The 26,371-nt window shown below is 36.2% G+C and overlaps 1 protein-coding gene across 7 annotated transcripts in view; it reads left to right on the top strand.

Moving 5' to 3' along the window:
• Positions 1-26,371, top strand: part of Pfrx (6-phosphofructo-2-kinase/fructose-2,6-biphosphatase) — a 219,367-nt gene that overhangs the window by 119,847 nt on the left and 73,149 nt on the right. The window contains exon 1 of one of the 7 annotated variants that reach the window (XM_081740368.1): positions 10,899-10,923. The exons of 5 other annotated variants lie outside the window; for them this stretch is intronic. In XM_081740368.1, the coding sequence (XP_081596494.1) occupies positions 10,914-10,923 (10 nt within the window). In that variant the 5' untranslated portion in view covers positions 10,899-10,913. Of the gene's footprint in view, positions 1-10,898; positions 10,924-24,879; positions 25,037-26,371 lie in introns of those variants that run through there. One more of the 7 variants, XM_081740365.1, reaches the window with a different exon arrangement.

Here is a 26,371-nt window from a genome sequence, read left to right as displayed (position 1 = left end):
TGATGTACCGCGAATACATATCAGGTGTGTCACAAGATTTTTAACGTCTTCGAAGATCTTCCGCAAAGAATTTAACTTTAGAAGAAAAAATTGAAAAACATAAAATTAGGGATGCGCACGAGACAAGATTTATGGCTGTCTCGTCTCGAAAATGTGCTGTAAAAGTGATGTCTCGACTCGAAAAATGTATATTTTTCTATTTGAAGAACCGTGTCTCGACTCGAATTTTGTCAGGAAATTCCTGTCTCGACTCGTCTCGTGCGCATCCCTACATAAAATGTGACTACAGGTCTCGCCTCCTTGGTATGGACGCCGAGATGAGTGTCTGTCAAGAGCTGGTCCACACATAGATACATATGCTTTGCAAAAATCGTCAGGGACAAATATAGTTTTAAGTTCGATGTCTTCTTATATTTCTGATGGGAATATTTCTTTCTCATATTCCTGCTTAAGTCATAAGTTTCTTTTATGGTATTAGGTACGTTTCTATTCAAGAGTCTTACGTAGTTCGCTTGTGCGATTTGTGTCTCATAGTTGTTCCATATTTTTAAAAAAAATGCATGTATTTTTATGTTTGCTTTTTAGCATCTAAGCAAAAAATCACACGCATCGCGAAAGTTTGAAACGTATTTTGGTGTGCCTCAAAGGAAGAAAAAGGAAACGCAGAGTTAGTGGGATTTTGTGAGAAAATTTCATGACCAACATTATAATACTTCATTGTCCACATTATCCACGCCAAGGCGTGCTACTAGTTGTCACTAAATCTTTCTTTCGCAGTTAAAATACTAACTAGTGAATAAAAAGGAAGCGAGAAAAAATGCGTAAAACTACAGCTACAGCCCTGCCACATTGATTTTTGCATATAAATATGTATCTGTTATTAGGACTACTATTAGTTCCACAAACAAATCTTCCTTTGGTTTTTATGTAGATTTTCTTGAATATACCTGTAGAGAAGATATATATACGAATCTTACTGGAACACGTTAGTTAGCGTATTTTAATGCACTGAAAGTGTTCTCTAGAACATTGTAAATGGAATGAAATGACCATGTTGGATGAAATTATATTAGACCAGCTGTAAGCGCCTGTCGTTGCCGGGTCCTAATTTAGAATCTGGAGAAAATATGTAAGCACCCATTGTCGCCAGGTTCTTAATTCAGAACGTGGATAGAAAGAAGTATATTACCCGGATATTTATTCTGTGCTGTTATGTAAGCCCGCACACTCAACTTGCAGTGTGGGTTGCATGCTGGCAAGGCGTTCTTAGATACTGCGAGAAACAACTTTACGCATACATTTTCACTTTCCTCTCCAACTTGGAACCCCCTAGTCTTAGGCCTCCCTAGGCGACTATATGTACTGAAGATTATCTGTGAACAAAATTTAGTGCCTCTAAAATGACATATTTTGAAGCCAAAAACTGATGGCATACACATACATTATTTTACTATTATTAAAGATGACACTCTGTTGCATTTTACCTAATCCATTTATTATGTACTAGCAGCGTTCACCCCGCTTCGCTGCGGTCACCCCGGAACGCAATAAACTTTGTTACTTAGATAATTTTTACTTTTTCGCTTTCAAGTGATATGATAAAAACCATAGAAGATTGCAGTAAATGTTAACATTATATCGCCTGTCATTTATGTTAACCCGCCCCGCTTCGCTGCGGTCACCCCGGAACGCAATAAACTTTGTTACTTAGATAATTTTTACTTTTTCGCTTTCAAGTGATATGATAAAAACCATAGTAGATTGCAGTAAATGTTAACATTATATCGCCTGTCATTTATGTTAACCCGCCGAGTGACACGGTCATGCGGGTTGCATATAAATACGTTTATTTTTATACCTATGATGAACTAACAAAGGATTTGTACGTTATGGACACTTGAATGGTCAATTATCTCAAGACACTGGTAATTAAAAATTAAAGTGATATGATAAAAACCATCTAGGGTCCAAATCCTAATAACCCCCCAAAAATGAAAGAAATTGGTTCAGCCGTATTAGCGTGATGAGCTAACAAAGGATTTGTGCGTTCTCTTTTATATAATAGATTAGAAGTATTGATACTTAATGTGACTCATTTATGCATTTAGGTATTTATAGTATGAACATAGTGAGTTATTTTTGTAAACTAGATAAACTAACTATTTTTGAAGTTAAGACTGTGTAAGAATTTGAGGAGGTTGCGCAGTCCAAACCCTTGGGGGATAAGCACCCCTCCATTTCCTCTTTCCAACGTCACTGCTGGAAGAGATTACAAGGCATGAGACAGATATTATTCTAATGCATCATTAATGTATATCTATCTATCTATACAAAAAGGAAAGTGACTATGTTTGTGACAACTGTTGAACCACCCGACCAATCTCGATCAAAGTTTCAACATAGACGAGGTTCGGGTTTGGAATAGTTTTTATCATTTCATTTTAACATTGCAAATTAGGGTAGAGGATGATATATAATGTGATCAAAAATGACTGATATTAGAATCGAATCCATAATTTTCAGGGTCGCTGAGATGAACAATGACACTTTCGATGCCGTTTAAATCCAAATGAACCCCACAACTTGAAGGACGGGAAGGGGGGAGATATATAAAAACAATTGAAAGTGACCTATATTAGTGCAAATCCATACTTTTCGGGGTCGCTGATATGAACAGTGACACTTCCGATGCCGTTTAAAACCAAATTCAGCTCCCATTAGTACTCCTAAGGGGGATTGTAACATGTAAAAGTAATTGAAAATGACCGATATTAGAGCCGAATTCATAGTTTTCGGGGTCGCTGAGCCGAATAGTAACACTTCCGATGCCGTTTAAAGCCAAATTCAGCCCCCATTAGTACTCCTAAGGGGGGAATTTTAACATGTAAAAATAATTGAAAATGACCGATATTAGAGCCGAATTCATAGTTTCTGGGATCCCTAAGTTGATTGGTGACAGTTTTGGTACCGTTTATGTCTAGAATGAAATGTATTCTCCCCGAGCGAAGAACAGACATTCTGCTAGTAGCTTATATTTCACAGGTGTTTTACGGAACATTCTGATATTTTCTAGTTACCGAGTTGCATGTATGCAAGTCAATAACTAAAATATAAATATTCTTTCGATCAAAAATAAAATACAAGGAAAAAACTTCATTTTTAGCCCATGTTCAAAAGTAAGTCATAAAATTTAAATTTAATCGTTCATAATGTAGTAAACAAAACATCAATATACATACATAAATATTCTAGTCTATGTAAATGTGTTTATTTTGGTACTCGTAAGATTCTTTTAATGTTTCTGTGTACCTAACAACATCTGGGAGTTGTTAAGTAAGATGTTTTATTTTGATGGTGTAGTCTGTATCAATGACGAATTGTGTATTCAAGGATTCTCATGACCTTCATTTATGAAGAAGGAAAAAAAAAAACTCAGCAGTTGCTAGGTTTTCGGCTTCAATTTCGAGATACTAAATAAAGCATTTGAAATTGAAGAGTTGAAATACATTGCTGCGAACTCGTGTAAATAGCAGTAAGGCCAGTTTTGTGATTAATCAAAGTAGCATGAAAGTGTTAAAATTCCTTTAAATATTAGAGAACACGTAGTTTAGTAATACCACAACATATGAGTCACTTACGGACTATGCTATGATGTGACGTAATGATTGCGACGTATTTCCTATGTTAAGAATGAGGTGATGGGCTTTTACTACATCGGCACGTGACCAATATTTTTTTGTTTACGTGACTGGAGTAGCATGAATAGAACGTGCGATTTTTGGCGTTGAACTTCAGAAGCCGACGCGTTGATCTAATTGTGAATGTTCATGAGTTTGTCTCGTGTGAAAGTAGAAAGAAAGTCTGGCAACTGGTCAAGGTTTCTGTTCCCAGTTATTTATTAGTACCTGTGCTGAGATGGCGAGGGCCAGATTACAGGGTACATCCAATGTGAATGGTTTATCTTTCAATTCCTTGTAAACTAGTAAATTAATCATCAGCGTTTCAACTAGAAACATTTATGTAAAAGTGTTTTTGTAACACATTCACACAGTTTGTTTGATTTGGTTTGATTTAAGTTTAGCGCCGCTTTTCGTAGCGAGGCTACATGAGACAGGACCTACAGCTTAACGGAAGATCCGAACCACATGAACTCTCACCGGGAATCGAACCGAATCTCTCATACAAAAGTCAGTTTTAGGATATCTCGGCAGTTAGCACTTAATGGCTATTTCCAAACTATTTTTGTAATTGCTATATGGACAGATAAACGGCTGCTTGGACAATTATGTGCTGGGCTAAGATATTTTATAGAATGTCACACTACTGTAGTGCTTCGTTAGTATGAAAGCAAATCAACAACTACTAGTGATCTTGCTATAAACAAAAGTATCCATTGTTAGTAATGACCAATGCATCTGTGTAGTCAAATATTTAGTCACAGGAAGGGATATTCGCCTTTGGTGCGAGCGGTCCCAAGTTCAATTCCCAGTGGTGACATTCGATCCAAAAAGTGTAACAGCTTTTTCAGTCCAACCATTCGGAGTGAGGTTTTCCTGGAATTTCCTCATTCACACCAGGCCACTGTCTTCCTTTCCCACTCCTTTCTTCCTCTTCAATTTCCTGGGCAGTTTGATCACCGAGGGACGTCTCCCTCATATGTGTGACGGGCCAACATGGTCATAGATGCGGAAAACCTAGAAATCCTAATCCTAACAGGAAGGGATACTTTCCTTGACTAAAAAATAAACCTGGTAGTGGTCCTGTTTTAAGCAGTATATCTCGTCTCATAATAGTCTTTGAGTTCCTTGTGGCTATATAGCGTTCGGCGCGGAGACTTGGGTTTGATCCGCGGCTGGAGTTCATATGGTTCGGATCCCACGTTAAGCTGTAGGTTCACGTCTCATTTAACCACGGTGCTGAAAGGAACGATAAACCCTTATCCAACCAACCAATCATATAACTTCAGTGCTGAAAGGAATGTTGAACTTCAATAAATCTATCGGCAAAAGCCTAAACAAATATCATTCAGTATATGTGATGGGTTGCAGTAAAACAATAAGGAAACGGAATGTGTAAATTAGTTGCTTTAAACAATCACAAGGGCCGAATTTGCAACGTTGAAACGTGGAACCTACAATTGGATAACATGCGTATCGTATATTCCTGTAAGCCAGTCATTTCCAATCGGATGCTCTGTGCTGTCACAGATTGCTTTCCCTATTCTCGGTAAATCACAAGGAGAAAACAAGGAGCAGAGAATAACCACATTAATAAAGGTATGAACAACATCAATAGCTATCTTGCTCCCGCCAAGTGAACTTTGTGATGGACAAACACCGTATGCGTGGGTTTTCTCGGGGTTCTCCCGTTTCCTCCCACTTTCTTCATTCCACCATTTCATTCATCTCTCATCTTCACCGTCTCCTTTAGCCTAACCGGCATAAGCTAAATACCTTAATTCCTGTTGGAACAGTAATGATTATTGTGGCTGCAGTAAAGTAAGCACGTAAAACTCAAAAATTTCATTTCATTTTCAACATCAATAGCATAGCTTATTGTTTTGCAGATACGTTATTCGTAAACCTATGACTATTTGTACAGTGGAAACACCTTTTTTTTTTTAACATCCTTAATCATGTTCTCCGATCTTATCTAGGTACTATGCAATAATTCGTTCAGTCTCTACAGCAAATGCAGTGTAACGTGTTGTAGCCCATGATGCGTGGTGAAAGGTTTTCCGTCCTGTCCCCTCCTTTTACTGTCCCTGTTCTCTCTGTCGCTTCTCCTATCGTAAAAACGTGCTTGTACGTGATACGTGGACCAGCTGGAAATGTCGGTTTTATACCTTCTGGGAGCTTTGGCACATGACGGATTAAAGTGTGAAACTAATGGCGCAACCTCATTATAAAGAAATAATTCATCATTGATTGGATGACAAATTTCCTAGATGCTGATGACGAGGTAGGATCTGTGGAATGGGTATCACGATCCCTGTTTTTAACTCCGTGTATGTTCTCATATCTGGATCATTTTTGGGAGAAGATGACAACCTACTGGGAAAAGTGATTCCACATTTGCCGGAAATTTATGATAATATGTTTTCTGGTGGGAACACCATGGCAAGACTGGAGTTTAGCGTTCTCGGATGATGGTATCGACTGTACTAATGTGTGAAATACTCGTATTTAATATGATGACGTACACTCATGTCCAAAATGATTGTCGCATATGTATATCTGTCTTCTTGTAAGAATATAATTTGATAATGACTTTACAGGGTATTTTTTAATACTGATACTATGTGTATAATCGGGAAATGTATATTTGTGGTAAATTTCATAGGAAAAGAATTATAAATACGAAAATAAGAATGAGTAAAACAAAATGTTGCTAAATGGACAATAAAGTTTTATTTTAATTTTATTGTTCTTATTTACTGCTCTTTTGACATGAAATTTGCCACATGTCTTTGCCGATTATATACATACAAACATTATAAGAAATACGGGCCAAATTCGTTATCAAATGATATTCCTACAACAACATATTTATAGACATGCGACAATAATTTTGGACATGAGTGTACGTCAGCAGATATTTATTTCTTCCATCCGTTGGTACGGTTGACACCATTGTCCGAAAACGCTGAACCGCAGTCCTGGCTTGGTGTTCTCACGAAAACATGCTATCCAAAAATTCCCCATAGATCTGGAATTATTTTTCTTAGTGCTGCAACGGATATTCTAGATCGTAATATGTTCAAAAGAGAATTCGAAGAAGCACAGCGAAACTTTCGAAGCAGTGTGTATTGAGAGTAGCGAAGACATGAGAAGTAAGTTTTACAGTAAGGCAAATTTACTATACTTTATAACCACCATGATATTCAAAAACAAGACGAAATAAATGTGAGAAAGGGACTCCTTAAATGAACACATTAAAAATAAATAAATATATAAAAATACTTAGATGCATAATTGCGTCATTTCGGAATATAGGCTACGAAAATCGGTCGGTACGTTAAAATAAAAAGGCCATAATTCGAGAACGAAATGTCGGATCAAGATCGGGTAAAATAACATAGTAATTATATTGAACCTATATTGTATTAACACAGCAGTAGGTGTGGAATAGTCAATAATAGGGTTAGCCTCGGAGCATAGAAGGGAATTCAAGCGAAAAATGATAAATGAGAAACTGAAAACTGTACAGTTTCCTATCCATTGGTACATTAATGAATTGACGCATTTGTGCATCCATGTTGACCTATGTCTTTTTTTTTTTTTTTTTCATGTTTTCGTGTGAGGATTCATTTTCCAAAGTTTGTTGTTGGTTCTGAACATCCTGGATATGCAAATAATTGTTCGGTTTAATTTATTATCCATCTGATGCGATGTAAATATGAAATTCGCTTATGATAAATCGTTTTATTCGATTTCACGTATGTAAAGTTGGAGATCCAGGATCCCTATTTTCTGTAAGATGAGGTACGTAGCGAAAAATTATCGTGATTGACTTAGAGTGCAGGGATAGACCAAACTGGCCATGTATCTGTATTGAACAAGAGCGAATACAATCTTTCAAGTAAATGATAAAACATCTTTACTGTGTTGCTGGTTCAATCCTAAACTGTGCGAATTTGTAATGAACTGTTTCTCATCTACCACCTCAGTCTATTTGACATTAGTCATTTGTGCCTATTTCTTGTCTGCCGCTGTAGCCTATTTTTAATGTTACTTAGTCTATTTATCATCTGTCATGTGAGCCTATTTCTTATCTGTAAATGTAGCCTATTTTTAATGTTACTTAGTCTAGTTCTCATTTGTCGTCTAAGCCTATATCTTATCTGTCACTGTAGCCTGTTTTTAATGTTACTTAATCTATTTCTCACCTGTCATCGTAGCCTATTTCTTATCTGTCACTGTAGCCTATTTTTAATATTACTTAATCTATTTCTCACCTGCCATCGTAGCCTATTTCTTATTTGTCACTGTAGCCTCTTTTTAATATTACTTAGTCTAGTTCTCATTTGTCGTCTAAGCCTATATCTTATCTGTCACTGTAGCCTGTTTTTAATGTTATCTTTTTACCTATTTATCATGTCACCTTAGCATGTTTCTCTTCTGTCGCCTTAGCCTATTTCTCTTACCTTAGCCAACATGGCAAGAGAGGGTTTTTAAACTAAAATTTCCATTTCATTAAAATTATAAAAGTATGAGATGTGTAAATGTTTTTATTATTGATTTGCATCTTGCAGAAATAGACATAAAAATGTATATATATAAAATCCTCTTTATAAATCTTTCGTTCTACGTCTCACGATCATGCCGAGTAGGCTAAAAGAGACGGTGATGATGAGAAATGAAAGAAATGGTGGAATGAAGAAAGTGGGAGGAAACGGGAGAACCCCGAGAAAACCCACACACACGGTGTTTGTCCACAACAAAGTTCACTTGGGGCGAGCTGAGATCGAACCAAGGATCTCATGCACCAGAGGTGAACGCTCTACCACTGAGCCACCGTGGACCCATCATTCTCTTTAGTGATGCGGTAAACCTAAATGAAACTAAGAAATGTTAATTGCATTAGTCAATGCAATAAAGTTCTTACTACAGAAAATAATAACCATTAGAAAAATTGCAAAATGATATAGTTGGACGGGAAACTTGATGGATTATCGTTGTCACTGCTCTTACGAAATATGTTCATTACACAACTTCTGTAATTTATGCATATTAAAGTGTCATTGGAGTAGAAAAGTCCTTTCATATGCCTCACTATGGTGAGTGGAATTGCACGTAAATTCCAAATTGACACGTGCAAGAGGATGAACTTCATTCTATCAGCTTAGAAATAGAATAGTAATTTATTTTGTTAAAAGTAATTTACATGCCTTTATATATATATATATATATATATATATATATATATATATATATATATATATATATATATATATATATATATATATATATATATATATATATATATATATATATATATATATATATATATATATATATATATATATATACCGTATTTCTTTTAATATAAGACACACCTTTTTGTCAGTTTTTAAACGTCCAAAATTCAGGTGCGCCTTAGATTCGATGGCGTCCTGGATTCGATGTATATACTACAATATAAGGCCTACGTATTTATTCATTGCACGTAGGTTACAACATAGAATCTACTGCATCTTTAATAGTGGTAGTTTATACTAATTTGCTTAAAATTGGTTATATTACAACAATGACAGACTGTACAAAGATGGTAATCGCTCATGAACAATGAACATTTCGTTTTACTGATAAGAAAATGCTTATCGAAATAGGAATGTATTTGTATATTATTTCTACGCCTTAGATTCGAAGCTGTTTGTAAATGAGTTTAAATGAGGTGAAATTTCAGATGCGCCTTATATTCGAAGCTGTTTGTAAATGAGTTTAAATGAGGTGAAATTTCAGATGCGCCTTATATTCGAAGAAATACGATATATATATATATATATATATATATATATATATATATATATATATATATATATATATATATATATATATATATATATATATATATATATATATATATAGAGAGAGAGAGAGAGAGAGAGACTATATAATATTTCAGTGTCAGACGCTTCATAAACCATACTACAAAAATGCTTGTTGATAAGCTTATTAACTCTATACTTCACGAAAACAAGAAGCATAATGGTTCATCAAGCGCCCAATACTAAAATTGTTGTTGGAAAAAAGTCTAAACTGGCAGAACAACAACAGCCTGCTTTGTTTATAGGGTTCTGTATGTGAATTGCTGTAAACATGCTTCGTATGAATCTTACATGTAACGTGTAATGCATGAACTTCATACGATATACTGGCTTTTATAAACACTATTACTTTTTATGACTATCATAGGCGGAAAAAGATCGATCTTTACCCACCTCATTTAAGAATGTTGGATACCCATAATTTCCACATGCACGGTTCCTCGTCTTGAGTATCGGGTCATTTCTCATAGAGCACCCATTGACTTCACAGCATATGTTTTTCATGATGAAATGATGACGAGAACATCGCCTATGGTGTGATAAAATCCCCTTCTTCGACGAATCACGTTTCGATATGCAACATCGTGATCGCTTTCGTGTACCGTGACGACATACTTAAGGGTAGATTCATCGTGTGTAGCTACACCGACCCAGAACCTGTATTCTGTCCTTGCTTTCGCCTAATATCCATTAACGCTACATTGACTAACCATTAAGTTACATAGGTGAGGTTACCTTGAAACCTGTTGTTGTTCTACTTGTAGAGTTCCTAAATAAGACCATTTTCCAACAGGACATTGCACAACTACATGTGCCACGTAACCTCCAGCAATTCTTGTAGGATCATTGTTTCATTATTTCCTCTGTCTGTGTGTTGACGTGATCTCTCAACTATTGAACATTATTACAAGAGATCCTGCACGCTGACGGCAGATGATCTTTAGCGATATATCAGAACCATATGTTTGCGATATTCCAGGATATCATCCATTGGTCTTTCCTTTTCATATATTATAGTGTATCGGCAGCTGTTGAAGTTGATGGTAACTCCATACGATATTGATCTCTGTACTGTTAATCTCCTGAAGAGTTGTCGCATATCGCAGTAATAATTTTACTTTCGTGCTAGATAGTATCTGCTTACGAAACTTCGTATTGCTATCTATGTTCTTGACTGATATTGCAATTTTAATGGCCAACAGTGTATTTAGTGTCATATACTTGTAATAACTCTGTACATACACAAGTAAACAAGTTGTAAAGTAGTACATATTTAGTTATTAGTTTCTGTAATGTTGAGTATGTAACTTAATGTCATTTTTCTTAATTGCAGGTAAGTGTTGGAATATGTCATTGTAACTCTATGGTGAAACGTGAGTACACAGTACCCATTAGCAATTCTAATTTTTACATGTCATTTTCTGCTAGTGTATATTAGTTTTCTATATATAACTAACTCTATGGCCTATGGAACCCGCAGGTTCAGTGCCGCGTTCACAAAAGCTCTCCACTGACTTCTATCCTTAGCTAATTGCATCCAGTTTCTACTTTGTATTCCTATCTCTGCGAGATCCATCTTAATATTATCCTCCCATCTGCGCCTAGGTCTTCCTAATGGTCGTTTTCCTATGGGTCTTCCAGTCAATACTTTGAAAGCGTTTCTACTTTCTTCCATTCTAGCTACATGACCTGCCCACCTAAGCCTCCTAGACTTGACGACCCTAACAATGTTGGGTAAACCGTATAAACTATGTAGTTCCTCGTTATGAAGTTTCCGCCATTCCCCATTCTCGTTCCTCTTGGGTCCGAATATTCTTCTCAGGATCCTGTTCTCAAATACTTTCAGTCTATGTTCTTCCCTCAGAGTAAGTGACCATGTTTCGCAACCATACAGAACAACAGGCATGATTATCGTTTTATATATTTTAAGCTTCAAATTCTTCGACAGAATTCGCGACGACAAGAGATTTTGAACCGAATAGTAACACGAATTCCCTGCTTTTAGTCGACATTTAATTTCTTCGTGAATATGATTTTCGTCTGTTAATATTGATCCTAGATATTTGAAACTATCCACTTTATCAAAACTATTATTTAATATTTTAACGCCTCCACAATTTGTCAAAATCTCTTCAGCCACTGTGGGTAATCAAAACTTCCAGTATATGGTAACGTCGTAGATTAACTTGGAACCATTACCATTCCTCTACGAATCCATCACGCAGTTAGGTCGATTGTTACGATAGCAGGTAGTGGTATCTGCAAAAATTCGATGACACTATTTGACAAGTTGGTAGATCTATGGTTCCTTATCTGCAACGTTGGCATACTGTCCGATCTGCGTCTACAAACGAGGACTCGAAAGGTATACAATTATATATATACAATTATATATATATATATATATATATATAATTGTATACCTTTCGAGTCCTCGTTTGTAGACGCAGATCGGACAGTATGCCAACGTTGCAGATAAGGAACCATAGATCTACCAACTTGTCAAATAGTGTCATCGAATTTTTGCAGATACCACTACCTGCTATCGTAACAATCGACCTAACTGCGTGACGGATTCGTAGAGGAATGGTAATGATTCCAAGTTAATCTACGACGTTACCATATACTGGAAGTTTTGATTACCCACAGTGGCTGAAGAGATTTTGACCTATAGAATAGCACTCTGTTATCCGTAGGCGCAATTTTTAGAACACCCGATATATATAAAAAAGGAATACATTTTCCTATTTCTAAAGTGTTCATGATTTAATATAAAATTGTTTATAAGTTCCTTTTTTTTTTCGTATTTCGTAATCATGTAGCATTTCACAATTGTAAATTCGTCAATATCAATAGAAAGAAAATGTTCTATTTATATTGTGACAGAGTATTAGAAAAAACAATACATTTTTATGAGCAAAAGGTGTTACGTAAAATATTCTGTCAATATTTCATAGACCTGAAGTTATTAGACATTTTTATTTCATTTAAACATTTCATTTTTACACAACACGGTGGCTGATCAATTTCCAGTAATATATGTGAATCATGGAAATAATTTTTCCACTTGTAACAGTGTTCAGCGTTGCTACACCCTGTTACTTGGTGAAGTAATATTGCAACAAAGGGAATAGAAATGTCGTGCCTTATTTCGTTAAACATTTCTTCTGCTACAAAGCTGCTTACGCGTAAGTCATTTTGAATTATACTGGGAGTAGTTACGTTCAACAAATGTTTTCAACTTTCTAACCATGTCCTACAATCAAATTCAGCAGTTCATTGTAGTTGCTCTTGTTCATTGTCTTGCCACCCTCTCTTATGTCTTCTGTTTTCCAATTCCTGCTTTGCTAAGAAAACCTCTGGCAGTAATCAGACATTCTCTTTTTCTGTTTGTTTTTGTATTTTCTTTATTTTTAGCTATCTCGTAGCAATGTTGATAATCAGGGCCCGGATCTTGTTGACCTAAAATTTTCTAAAAAGTGACCTATAAAATGACACTAAAATTCCTGTAAAATGACCCTAAAATTCACAAAAATTGACCTTAAAACTTGCGTTTTTTTAAACGTTTATTTCGTTAAACATTGACATTTTTTAAATATGCCTTGTATTTTAATTAACGTTTCTCACTCATATTCAAAAAGTTTTGTTTCAGTTAGTTTCAGGCCATTGATCAGTCCATTGTACGGCGTTGTACGTACTGAAAGCGTCAATTCCGAGTTGAAACTAGGAAGCACTCTTACACAATAAAAGTTCGCAACTTAAACTCTGTTTAAAATCTTTGTACGCCTTCTAATCCATTTTTAGTTATTCACGTGATCACATCCTTTGTGGTCAACAACCCAAAAGTATTTGTTGGGTCACCTACCAACCTCCACCTTTCGTTAACCAACTACAGCTTAGTTTTCATTAGCTTGTTAAGAATGCAATTTTTCCATCCCAATAGTCAGGAAGCATGAAGAGAGATTATTTAACTTCGTCTTTTTCACATCCGTAAACAGTGTTCATTTTAAGATTTCCTTATGTAGAAGAAAAAGAAAAAAGACCATAAGTGACCTAAAAGTTACTTTAAAATATTAAAAAATGGCCTGAAACTTCAAAACGACGAAAAGTGAGCAAAAGTTGACCCTTAAAAAATGTATTTTTAGAACCTAGAGTTGATGGATAACGTTTTTATTTGAACTTGCCTTGCCCTATGCGTAACAGAAAAAAGTTGACTTGTCAACAAGATCCGGGCTCTGTTGATAATATACTTGAGCGTCATTCCTTGTGTGATCGAATGTCTTTACACGGTACTTGGGGAGATGGTTCTGGGACTATTGACACCTGCTATTTACATAAAAGATGATCACTGAGTTCTGAGACACTCCAAACGCCTTTGTGGCCCAACGTAGCGTAGTCGCTAGCGCTTTCGCCTTCGTGCGAGCGGTCCCGGGTTCGATTCCCGGTGGGGTACTCGATCGAAAAAGTATAAAACAATTTTTGAGGCCAGCCATCGTGAATAAGGTTTTCCTCATTCACACCAGGTCAAAATGCCGGAATGGTACCTCACATATAGGTCTCAGGCCGCTTCCTTCCTCCCCCAAACCTTTCTTCCTTCCGTTTTACCGGATAGTGTGCTTGCCGAAGGACGTCATCCCTCATACATGATGGGCTATATGGCCATAGATGCCGAAAGCCCAGGAATCTCCATCCTAATCCAAGCGCCTTTTCAGTAACAAAATAAACGTGACTAATATGTAATTTGATGAACATCCAATTCACAGAATTATTGTGACTACTTAAAAAATGCCCAGTGTAAGATTTTATTTTCGTTTTAAATTACGTAAGGTGAAGGGTAGGTCTGGAATAAACGGAAATTATCATAAAATTCGGTGAACCAAAGAGAGAGAGTTTCACGTGATCTATCGAACGCTGACTGGTTCATTTCTGTGCAAGACGAAATTTCCGAACTCGTGAACGTAGAACAGCTACCAATCACCTATTCCTTTGTCGTTTTATTGCACAGGTTTAGCAGTATGGAAACCGGAGCCTTCCCGATTTTTTTTTTATCGGTAAAGTGATAACGTTATACAAAAGGATGAACAAATTCCTTCAGTCCTTAGCAAATTAAAATTACAAAAACAAGCTGAACTGTATGATACGCTAAATTTTACTAAGCCCGATACACTGGTACACTGATAGGAACAGACCAAATGCACAGCTTCATCTGCTTCATCGTTATGTTCGTGTCTGCTCGGTTTCATTCGGAAGAGATCACCCCCTCACCACGAGAGCAATTGAATGTTATCCTGTACGGCGCTGAATCCCTGCAAAGCAGACGACATGCAGCTTGCTTGTAGTGAGACAGCAAATGACCTTTTTCCTTCATAGAAAGTGACAGGTTTTAAAATAATTTAAATCCTACTTAGGGAGGCTCAAGAGGGAGGGAACGAGAGCCTGTTCCGTCTGTTCCATGGAGGAATCGCCACTGCATTATATACCACCTGGCTTATTTTATACATTTTTTATTCTTCATTGCATTTAAGTTATTTACTAATTAGGCCTATATAAAAAATGGAGGTGAACTTAACAGCGAAGAGATTGGATTGGATTTTAGCGACCCTTTCAACACCAAGAATATATGAGACTTAGATCTACAGCCTAACATGGGATCCGAACCACAGAGCTTCTGCCAGGAACTTAACAGCAAAGAATTTGAACATGGGAATACAACTGCAGAAAGGACGCAGTTGTATAACTTGTTAAAAAAAAAAAAAAAAAAAGTTAGAATAACAGAATTTCTTATATTTTTTTGTTAATTGTCACCTTTGGATACTTGTAAAACCAGCTTTACGTGTTTCTTTGCCCTTTTAATGGAAGCATCGCTGTCTAAAGCTTTCGCGAAATCTTTTGATAAAACTTCTGCACGATTGTCTGCGGTAGAATGGTGGAAATTTAAAAAAGGAAAGGAAAAAAAGGCAATGACGTCAGGAAGCTCTTCAGCTTCTGACAACCTTCGCTTCATCACCAGAAAAAAAGAAGTGGAGAGAAGCTTTTTCACGTTCGAATATGTCATTTAAAAAAGTTTTATTCGCAGAAAATGCATCCAATGTGGTCTTTTCTGTAAAGAATACACAAGTTGTAACATTGTACGTCAAAAACGATGCCTGCACGATAAGTCTCTCATCAGTTTGTTTTGTCAGTACGTTAAAATTTTATTAGTTAGGGCGCGGATTTTTGTGCTAAAAATTGTAAAATATTTATTTTTTATGTGCTAAAAATGAAAAATATTTGCTAAAATTAAAAAAAAAAACATTTAACAAAAAATAAGGAAAAGTATGGGAAATCACCCAACGTAAGAAAAATAAATAGTGGTACTCACAAATAGCTCCTATACATCAGATGCCAAAATTCCATGGGCCTGCAGTGAATAACTAATGCCTTTTCCAAATTATGCGTCGTAAAACCATGTCTATTGTCAAGGAATAATGCCTTATATTGAGAAAAGGAACGTTCTACATCATACGATATTAACCTCGCTATTTGAAAAATAGCATATCATGAATATCCACACCGTCAGCTTCAGTTGTGTTTTGGCCTTCCAATACTTCCGATATTCTACATAGGGTTTTATAGCCGATGTTTTTCTCAAACAAATTCTTAATTTTTTTCTTGCGACTTCAGCTTTCGAAGTAGAAAGAACATTCAGCTTTCTTTCAATGCACTGTACTTCCTGTACTACTTTAATCGAAGTGCTCAAAACTCCCGTAGTTTCTAGTTTCTTTATAGAGTTAGTTAAGAAACCGAAATTGGCAGATATGAAAGCCTAGTCACTGTCACGTACTAAATTTTCAACAATTTAAGTGGTTGAAGCATCGTCTGGGTTTAGTTTAGTTACTACAGAAACAAATGTTTCAAAATTCTCCACATAACATAGTACTACATTACAGGGTTGGCTGGTTTAAACCAAGGTGGTTTAAACCATGGTTTAGACCAAGGTTTAAACCAGCTGGTTTTTTCAAAAAAAAAAAAAAAAACCAACTGGTTTAAACCAAAAAACAACAACAACAACAAAAAAAGTTCGTAAAAGTGTGTTTGTAAAATCTTGAGGAATACATTTGTGGGTTATCACGTTTCACTCCCGTATATTATTCGTATTATATTCAGACCTAAATTCCCCATTCATTACTCAAAAAGATTATACTACAAAAGCAACTTTTTTTTATAAGTTTATAAATGTTTATTTTGTGATTTTTTGTACTTATTGTCATATAATTGCAATCGAAGAAAAATTCTAAATATTGTTTCGTTTCAATGTTTACTATTGATAAAATACATCGAAAATGTCGTACTTTTTTTTGTGTGTGTGTGTGGAAGAGGGGGTTAAAGACCACACGAGAGGCATTTAGTGAAAAAAGTATCTTTGGTATCTATTTATGTATAAATGAGTCTGAGCCAAAGTGGATTCAAATAGTTCGTATCTTTATTCACTTTTCTTATTGATATGCAGATTAAGTCGGTGTATTTCTTTAATTTGGACCAATAAAAGTCGTTGTTAACTAACTTGAACTAAATTAGTTCTTCTGTACTCCGTAGTACTTTGAAATTGTTCATATGTAATTCAGTGTAATGGTTTCACTTGTGCAACTGTTTATCTTTTTGTCCTTCTGAAATGACTCTTGACAGTTATCTTAAGAAGCATGTAAAGATCAGTACAACGTATTTTTTTTTATCAGGATTCCTTCGTGAGTGAGTCGGCAGACGTATCGCATTTGTGGCCAATTAGTCCTGGTTCCGAGTTCAAATGGAGGACAATTTCTCTCGGATGTAACTCGAGAAGCGGTTTTTTATTCCGCTTTAAGCTTATGTGACCCCTTCCAGCATAACCCGGTTGTTGCATAATAACATCAAGGCGAAACAAACTTATTTCTGTCCATATATGATATGAGTATATAGAGCAAATTATTTAAACCATAAAAACCTGGTTTAAACAAAAAAAAAAAACGGTTTTTTAAAAAATAAAAACCATGGTTTTTGCCAACCCTGCTACATTATGCCAGGTATTCCACCGCATGTATAATTAAGGAAGTACTTATAGGAAAGTTTGATGGTACAGGCTGAAGTCCATACTGACAAGGATCCAACTTAAGGTTCACTTACGATGCCCGATCAATTGACTGGCCCAATGACTGACCCTTTGTTTACCATGTGTTTAGTTTAAATACCTTGTTTTCTGGCTTTTTACCTGTATAAGTTCCTTGTTTTGTTTTTGTATTTTGACATTTTTAGATTTCACTTTCTTGAAAGTGCGTTTACGGAACGTTAGCCTGTTTGTTTCTTTTATTTTTAATTTTAAAAGTTTTTAATATACCTTGATGAGTTGAAATTACTTTGCATTGGAGGAAGTGAAAGATCGGATTTGTTTCTTGGAAAAGTTCAATTCAAGTTGGCGACTTTACGGAAAAGTTTTCCCATTTGACACTAACTTGTTCACTTTAGTATAAAGCTCTCCTTTAGAAACTCTTTGTTTGGTATAGGTTACTCCAGCGTTGATAAGCAAAATTTATGACGACGCTGTTTCTGGAGGTGGGAAATTACTTATAAGTTCGATGGATAGATTTACGTAGCATATGTTAATTGCTACATAGGGAAAGGATCATATGTTAATATGCTCTTTTCCCTATGTTAATTTCTTTCGAGAGAAAGAAAAGAAATAATTCGTTGTGAAATTTAGAATAAAACAACGGAAAATTATTAAAAATTTGTATTTATTACCAACATGTTCAATTTACATAACTTTTTTCAGAAAATATGTATTTTATGCGAAATTTGTAATTTACACTTGTAAACTCTTAATTGGGATGATAAACTTTGTTTTGGGCTTGCACTTGTTTGGAAAAAAATATATTTTTACATACAAATCCGGGCCTTAATAATAATAATAATAATAATAATAATAATAATAATAATAATAATAATAATAATAATAGATAATTTTAGATAAGTATACTTTTTAAAAGCGAAGCAGAATAATGAAAATAATGAACATCAATATCATAGCTATTCAGGCTGGTAGCCAGCCCAGAAATGTAGGAGAGGCCAAGTAGATGTTAGGGGGGGCCCTATCCAACTATATTATAGTTCATCATCATATTATACTAGTTCATTTGCAAACCTATCGTGAAAATTTTTAGGGGCCCGGCCCCCTAGACCCTCTTGGATATTCTGCCAATGTTGACAGGTCACTAGCTGCAACTAAGACGCATCCATGCTCCATAGTCTTCCGCTAACCTCATCGTTTTCACGTACGATTTCTCTGTTTTGATATCTCCATTAATTGTAGTCTCCTTCGCCCCCTCCCTCTCTTTGCTGCCACCATACTCTCTAGCACGTCTCGCATCATACAGTTTCTTCTTAGTCAATGTCCCAGCCAGTTTTGCTTCCCCTCTTTAATAATATCTAAAATTATTCTTTTCTTCCCCACCATTTCTAATACCCTCTGATTTGTTTTCTGCTAGACTCAGCTAATTCTCTCCATTCTCCACATCCACATTTCGAAAGCTTTCAGTCGTTTTTCATCATTTATGCGTAATGTCTATGTTTCTGACCCATACAGCACAATACTCCACACGAAGCATTTTATGTCTTCAACTCTTTATTTAAGGTCCACAAAATAGTCTTTGTAAACAACGTTTTAAAGAATGGAATAATATTACAGAATTTCTACGTCGAATAATTGATTAATCGAATTTTGGTTATTTTCTTATATGCGAAGTTAAATATCCGTTTCTCTCGTATGAAATCCACACTGCTATCTTGGCCCACTTCTAGGTAACTAGAGAATAGATTTAAGCTATTTAGAATTTTTAAAATACGTCCCCTAAGGGAAGATGTGGATGTATAATTTATGCCGAAAACATAGGATCTCAGGAGTCCCTTAAGTTATGGAGTAGAAACTCTGATATAAACTCATTAAAAAACAATTGTATACATGTCCCAATGTTTTTGAAAATTTGATTCTAAGAGTGGAAGGGACATTTCTATAATAGTTTAGTCCTCCATTATATGTTTATACGAGAATTGATCAGAAAGTAAGGTTACAGAGGTTGGAGTGAAACGTGTATATGTTATTTGATACAACCAATCCAGCCAACAGATAGTACATACATTAGGTTATCTTTCGGCATAGTCTCCATGTCGGTTGAGGCATTTGTCGCATTCGTGGGATGATTTTGAAGATCTCCTTCAAGTGCGGGAACAGGTGAAAGTCGCTTGAAGCGAGATCCGGGCTGTAGGGAAGATAGTCGATGTCCCAACGAAATTACTGCAACAGCGCTCCTCGTCGGTGACGTTTTCTCTGTCAGCTGCAAACTTTCGACACCATTCTGCGACATGCTGACGAGACATTACAGTCTCTCCGTAAACTCCTACCAGCTGCCGGCGAATTTCAGCCGCGGTTACATGTTTCGCCCGCAGAAATCAAATAACTGAGCAGCCTTCGCAAGACGAGTTTTCCAAACGAGTCGCCATTTGTGTTTACCTACAACTAAAGCTTGTGACAAACATCTTGGTATTTAAGCTAAACGAATAAAACACAAGCTGTGACGCGACGTTGCCAAGTGGTAAAGGGGTGTGGCTATGGCTAAGCAGACAAACTACAGCGCGATCAGGTGACAGGGGATAGGCGTGGATGTGTACAAAATAAACGTGGTAATACCCCTGGCCTCTCATTTGCTAGCAGCATTTAAAGGGAACTTGGAGCGCCGCCTTCAAATGCCAAGATGTTTGTCACGCCGTTTAGCGCCGTAGATGGCGGCTGGCTGAAACTCTGCACAGTTACCAACTCCATGTATTACAATTACCACACACTTCTAATTCCTCTATAACAGACGAAACTCCAGAAATATCGACCTTGTGATCTTAGTTTCGGATCCTCCCTTGTCGTTTAATCCCTATATGTGTTCACAAAATGACAAAAATAAGGAAACGGTTGGACATTTTAAAATGAATTTCTGAAATAGGTTGCACTTCGGGTCGACCTGGGTTTATCGTTTTATTGTGATTGGAATGCACATCCTAAAGACAAAGGGTTTAAATTAAAAAAAAAAAAAAAATAGCTGTACCATTTGAAACGAATTCTTTTAAAATATATTTAGCACTTGGTGAAGTAATTTCATTCGATTGAAATACGGATTGAAAGGTTTTTACCTGTTCTTTCAATTAGTTAGTATATATATTGAACATTTCGTCAACAATTGGACGAAGGGTCGTATCTCAAAATCTCACTTTTTCAGACATGAAGAAATATAATTCCACAGAGAAGGAAAAAGTTAAATATGTAATAATTGATCAATAATTCCACTTAATTATTATCTAGAATATATGGTGAGTTATTACATAGTCAACTGCTTTCTTTATTTCTGAAAAAGTGAAGATTTTGAGATACGACCCTTCGTCAAATTGTTGACGATCCGTGTATTTTCCACGCAGTTATAAGGAATTGTGCATCATGTTAAGGAAAAGATCCTGAAAAAAAATGAAAAAGGAAATCGGTATAGTTAGTAGGTATTTTCCTAGTAATAAAACAAGTAATCTGAAATACAAATTTGTATATAGATACGTATTTCGTTCAAGATTGAAAACAAACACACTGCCTACTTCCTTACATTTCTTGCTTCAAGGACTGGTTACGTCATGAGATAAAACTAATCATTAGGTTTGTATACTATTGTGTGTGATTGGGTTCGTGCACATTTTTGTTCGTTGATGAAATAAGATTGCTCAAGTGTTGGTATGACAAAAACACTTGACAATACGTGAAAAGTAATTGTAACGAAATAAGCGAATAATGTTTTCAATTTGTCAATTAATATAATCAGTTACAAGCGAACGGTTGTACTCTAGATAACAAATATTAGAAGTTGATTACTTTATATAATCTTTTTACCGACTTTAATCAGTACACTTTATTAATGAAATTTACATTTCTCTTCTCTCCTCCTCTCCTTATGGCCTATGGAACTCGGAGGTTCGGTGCCGCTTTCACCAAAGCTCTCCATTGGCTTCTGTCCGTAGCCAATTGAATCCAGTTTCTACTTTGTATTCCTATTTCTGCGAGATTCTTCTTAATATTTTCTTCCCATTTGCGCCTAGGTCTTCCTAGTGGTCGTTTTTTGATTGGATTTCCAGTTAAAACTTTGAAATCTACTAGCCACAATGGGGTTCCTACTTACTTCAATTGTGGCTACATGACCTGCCCACCTGAGTCTCCTAGACTTGATGACTCCTAAAAATGTTTGTTAAATGATTTAAATTACCTCGTTATGAAGTTTCCACCATTCCTCATTCCCATTCTTTTTGGGTCCGAATATTCATCTCAGAATTTTATTTTCAAATACTTTCAGTCTGCATTATTCCCTCAGAGTACACGGCCATGTTTCACAATCGTACAGTAGAAATAGTGCTCAAGGAGGTACTCGAACACATGCAGCCACCATCTACATCATGGGTTCTTTCATGACGCGAATATGATACTTTTTATATATATATATAACTATTTACCTTCTGCTTCCCTCAGCCTTGAGTTTTTCGGGTGGGACGGTGTCTCTATAGACTGTCTCCATGCGGCAACGCCTCTAAGAAACTAAGTCCTTGGGGGTCTACGCTCCTTGGCTCCGATGTAATCCGCGCCAGTGTTGGAGCCATGGAAGTTTAGGTTTGCGTTTAGAAAATAGTGTCGTCCACAAGACATTGTTTCGTAAAATTTGTAGAAGTTTCTATAAATTATCTATGAAACTGAAGGCCTGATTTTTTTTTTTTCAAATTTGTCGCGTTTTGTAAATTTAACTATAGAACTTATGGCCTGATGTTTTTGGTAAATTTATCTATAAAACTTTTGGCCTGATTTTTTGTAACTTGTTTTGTAAATTTATCTATAAAACCTACGGCCTGATTGTTTTTGTAAATTTATCTCGTTTTTTAAAAATGTATTTATAAAACTTATGACCTGATTAAAAAAAAATATCTAGAAACTATCAGAATCTTTCGCGGCACGAGAGATCCTCAACATTTGAACCATATTTCTTATTGGAGTATATTGTGTAATGACTTGCATATCTTTAAAAGTTGATAAATGTTCTGCTTTATGTTCGTAAATCACTTTATCAATTTATAGTTTTTATACTATGAATCATGCAACAGTTAAACAGTGTTTGACATCCGGGTGAACTAGTGCTTAGGGTAAGAACATGCCGAAGAGGCCTCGCGATCGAGGTCGAGGTTTAAGTCGCGGTCGCACTCTCGATACTGGCACAAACCTATGGATTCAAATGAGTAAGCGCATGCCGAAGATGCACGCTACATCGCGACCTAGAGGTCGACCGCGAGGGTGAATTAGTGCTTGCGATGATGAACAACTTAATTTGTTTTTACATCGATGTCCAGCGGAAGCATTGCTGTGGCTCGTGCTCTCATTGGCTGTCCCTGAAGCGCTGCACGGAATAAATTCTTCATTTGTTTAGAATTTCGTCTGCAGTGGATTGTGTCCGTCTATGCCTGAGAGGTTTTGCCGCACTATTAAATTTCATTATGAAAGATATTTTAATAGAACTAGTGAGGAATGTTCCAGCAATATGGGATAAAAAAAAACATAACATCATAATAGGCACGTTTTAAATAGAGAATGGAAGAAAATAGCAACTGAAATGGGAATGTCAGATGAGTTATTTATTTGAGAATTATATTGTAGCTTATTATTATATAAGGCAGTGGCGGTCGCAGGGAGGGGGCTCTCGGGCTGAAGTCCGTAAATTGTAAAATTTTTAAAGAAAAAAAGAAGCTACTCTTAATCATATCTATGCTTAAAAACTACACATACCCCCAATTCCGAGATTAATAAAAAGGGTTTCTTCTAAATTCGTTATCGATATAAGGTAAAGAAATACCTGTAAAGGCTGGCACGTATCCATAGGGAGGAAACGTCGAATAATGGATTTTCAGTGCCGAAACTTTATTTGTTGCGGTTAATACCCCCTCCACCTTTAAACCTGAAGATATACCTGATTTATTTATTAAATTTTACTGGGAAACAATTTCTCGCCTGAGTGCTGAAAGAGGGCATTTCTCCACAGAAAATTGAATAAAAGGTAACAAATCTTTGATTTAGAATATTGATAGAGATGAACAAGAGATGAGACTCAAATATTTTTGCATGGGGCACGGTGGCTCAGCGGTAGAGCGTTCACCTCTGGTGCTTTGGGTCACAGGTTCGATCCCAGCTCGCGCTGTGTGGACTTTGTGGTGGACAAACACCGTGCTCGTGGGTTTTCTCGGGGTTCTCCCGTTTCCTCCCACTTTCTTCATTGCATCATTTCATTCATTACTCATCATCACCGTCTCCTTTAGCCTAACCGGCATAAGCGTGGGACGTAAAACTTAAATTTGTGAAACAAGAGACGAGACTTTGGCATTTCTTATATCTCGTCTCGCGTCCATCCCTATTTATAAACTGTTTCTTCTTTTCAATTTCAAAATGTGATTTTTATGCACTGACGGAATAATTTCATATGCGCCACAGGAATGTTTCTTTTTAAACTGAGAACTTAACAGCGAGGATGCGACCTCCTCGCTATGTGCGCCCTTCATCCATCGCGACCTAGACATCGAGGTAGCGACCGCGACTTAAACCTCGACCTCGATCGCGATGTATCTTCGGTATGTTCCTACCCTTATCCACGAAACGTGAAATTTTTTCCTTCGAGAACGAGATGAAAATTGTCACGTGTCTCGTCTCGAATTTTAAAAGCTACATCTCGTCTCAATTTCGAGACGAGAAAAGATATTTCTAATCTCGTGGACAACACAATGAAGACATTTTCACACAATAAACTTTAGTAATTGAGGTTCACTTAGAAGAATGAAGAAGAAATACACGGAGCATTAAGTGAATGCAATGTGTATATAATTGATTTGCTAATATTAATGAAGAAGAATTTTTTCCGCAACTGCGAATATCATTAGGAGTTAAACTTGAAGTTCTTGTTTAATTATAAGACCACATTTAAATTTTAAAAAAAAATCTGTAAGTACTTGCCCACGTACACGATTGTCGACGATTCTTATAAATTGCCGAGTATACTCAAGTCAGAAGAAGTGTAATCCTTGGTAGATGATGATCGATTATTCAATTGATCAACGGGATCAAATGATAGATTTCTATTTGGGTATTGAACACGTGTTGTTCGAGAAGCAACTTGAACCTGGTGACCTTATCATGATGAACAGCAACTGTTGAATATTCTTCTGTGAAGATAACCGTAAATGAAGGTCATGGCTAAATTGTAAGCAAATGCAAGAGAAGTTATCGAGGTCTCATTGTTAGGGAAGGCGTCATTCGCAGTGAGTGTTGGTAGTTCCGTGAAACAGTAAGCAGCACTATTTTGCGTGCCAGAAAAATGGATTTACATTCACAAGGATGGAAGCATCTCAACAAAGAAACCTGGGAAATAGGTTAGTTTTAAGCTCATCTTAGTAGTTAACTTACATTATTTCACTTAAGATACATTTAGCTAAGTTCTGTTTTGCCAGGAATGAGATTGAGTAAATACTATGAATGGGTTGTGTAAGAGACACGAGTCTGGAAAATGTATCGTGGAGGTGATGTCTCCTCTCACAAAGTACAGGGTGATTAAAAAACCGGAAATTTTGAAAATTAAATAATATCACTAAAACATTTTTATTAAAATTATTTCTCTCATTTAATAGTAAAAATAATACCATTTTAGAATACACACAGTACAAGTTCAGTAACCCGCCACTGGTTTGGCCAGTGGCCACCGGTTACTATTTGGTACCAAAATGATCACCATCCTAGTAGGTATTTATCAACACCAATATCATCTCTCTGTGACTTACTGTTCCCGTTACTTGTCCAAAAAAGTGCCGATTTCGGGAGATTTAAGAAGCCATATCTCGGGAACGGCAAGTCGTAGATGATATTGGTGTTGATCAATACCTAAGAGGATGGTGATCATTTTGGTACCAAATAGTAACCGATGGCCAGTTAGCCAGTGGCCACCGGTTACTCTAAATTTGTATTCTATGTATTCTAAACTGGCATTATTTTTACTATTAAATGAGATAAATACAACTGACTAACTCTATGGCCCATGGAACCCGGAGGTTCAATACCGCGTTCACAAAAGCTCTCCACTGACTTCTATCCTTAGCTAGCTGGATCCAGTTTGTACTTTGTATTCCTATTTCTGCGTGATCCATCTTAATATTGTCTCCCATCTGCGCCTAGGTCTTCCTAATGGTCGTTTTCCGATTGGTGTTCCAGTCAAGACTTTGAAAGCATTTCTACTTTCTTCCATTCTTGCTACATGACCTGCCCACCTAAGCCTCCTAGACTTGATGACCCTAACAATGTTTGGTAAACCTATGAATTATGTAGTTCCACGTTATGAAGTTTCTGCCATTCCCCATTCCCGTTTCTCTTGGGTCCGAATATTTGTCTCAGGATCATGTTTTCAAATACATTCAGTCTATGATCTTCCCCTCGGAGTAAGCGACAATGTTTCGCAACTATACAGAACAACAGGCATGATTATCGTTTTTATATTTTAAGCTTCAAATTCCTCGACAGAGTTCGCGACGACAAGCAATTTTGAACGGAATAATAACATGAATTTCCAGCTTTTCGTCGACATTTAATTTCTTCGTGAATATGATTTTGGTCTGTGTTAATATTGTTTCTAGATATTTGAAAGTATCCACTTTATCAAAAGTATTATTTAATATCTTAACGTATCCATAATTTGCCTTATTACTGTCCCGACGCAC

Source organism: Thermobia domestica, chromosome 15 (assembly GCF_964235325.1).
Source record: "Thermobia domestica chromosome 15, izTheDome1.hap1.1, whole genome shotgun sequence".
Taxonomy (NCBI): domain Eukaryota; kingdom Metazoa; phylum Arthropoda; class Insecta; order Zygentoma; family Lepismatidae; genus Thermobia; species Thermobia domestica.
The sequence above is the reverse complement of the archived record's forward strand: the minus strand, read 5'-3'. Positions and strand labels throughout refer to the sequence as shown.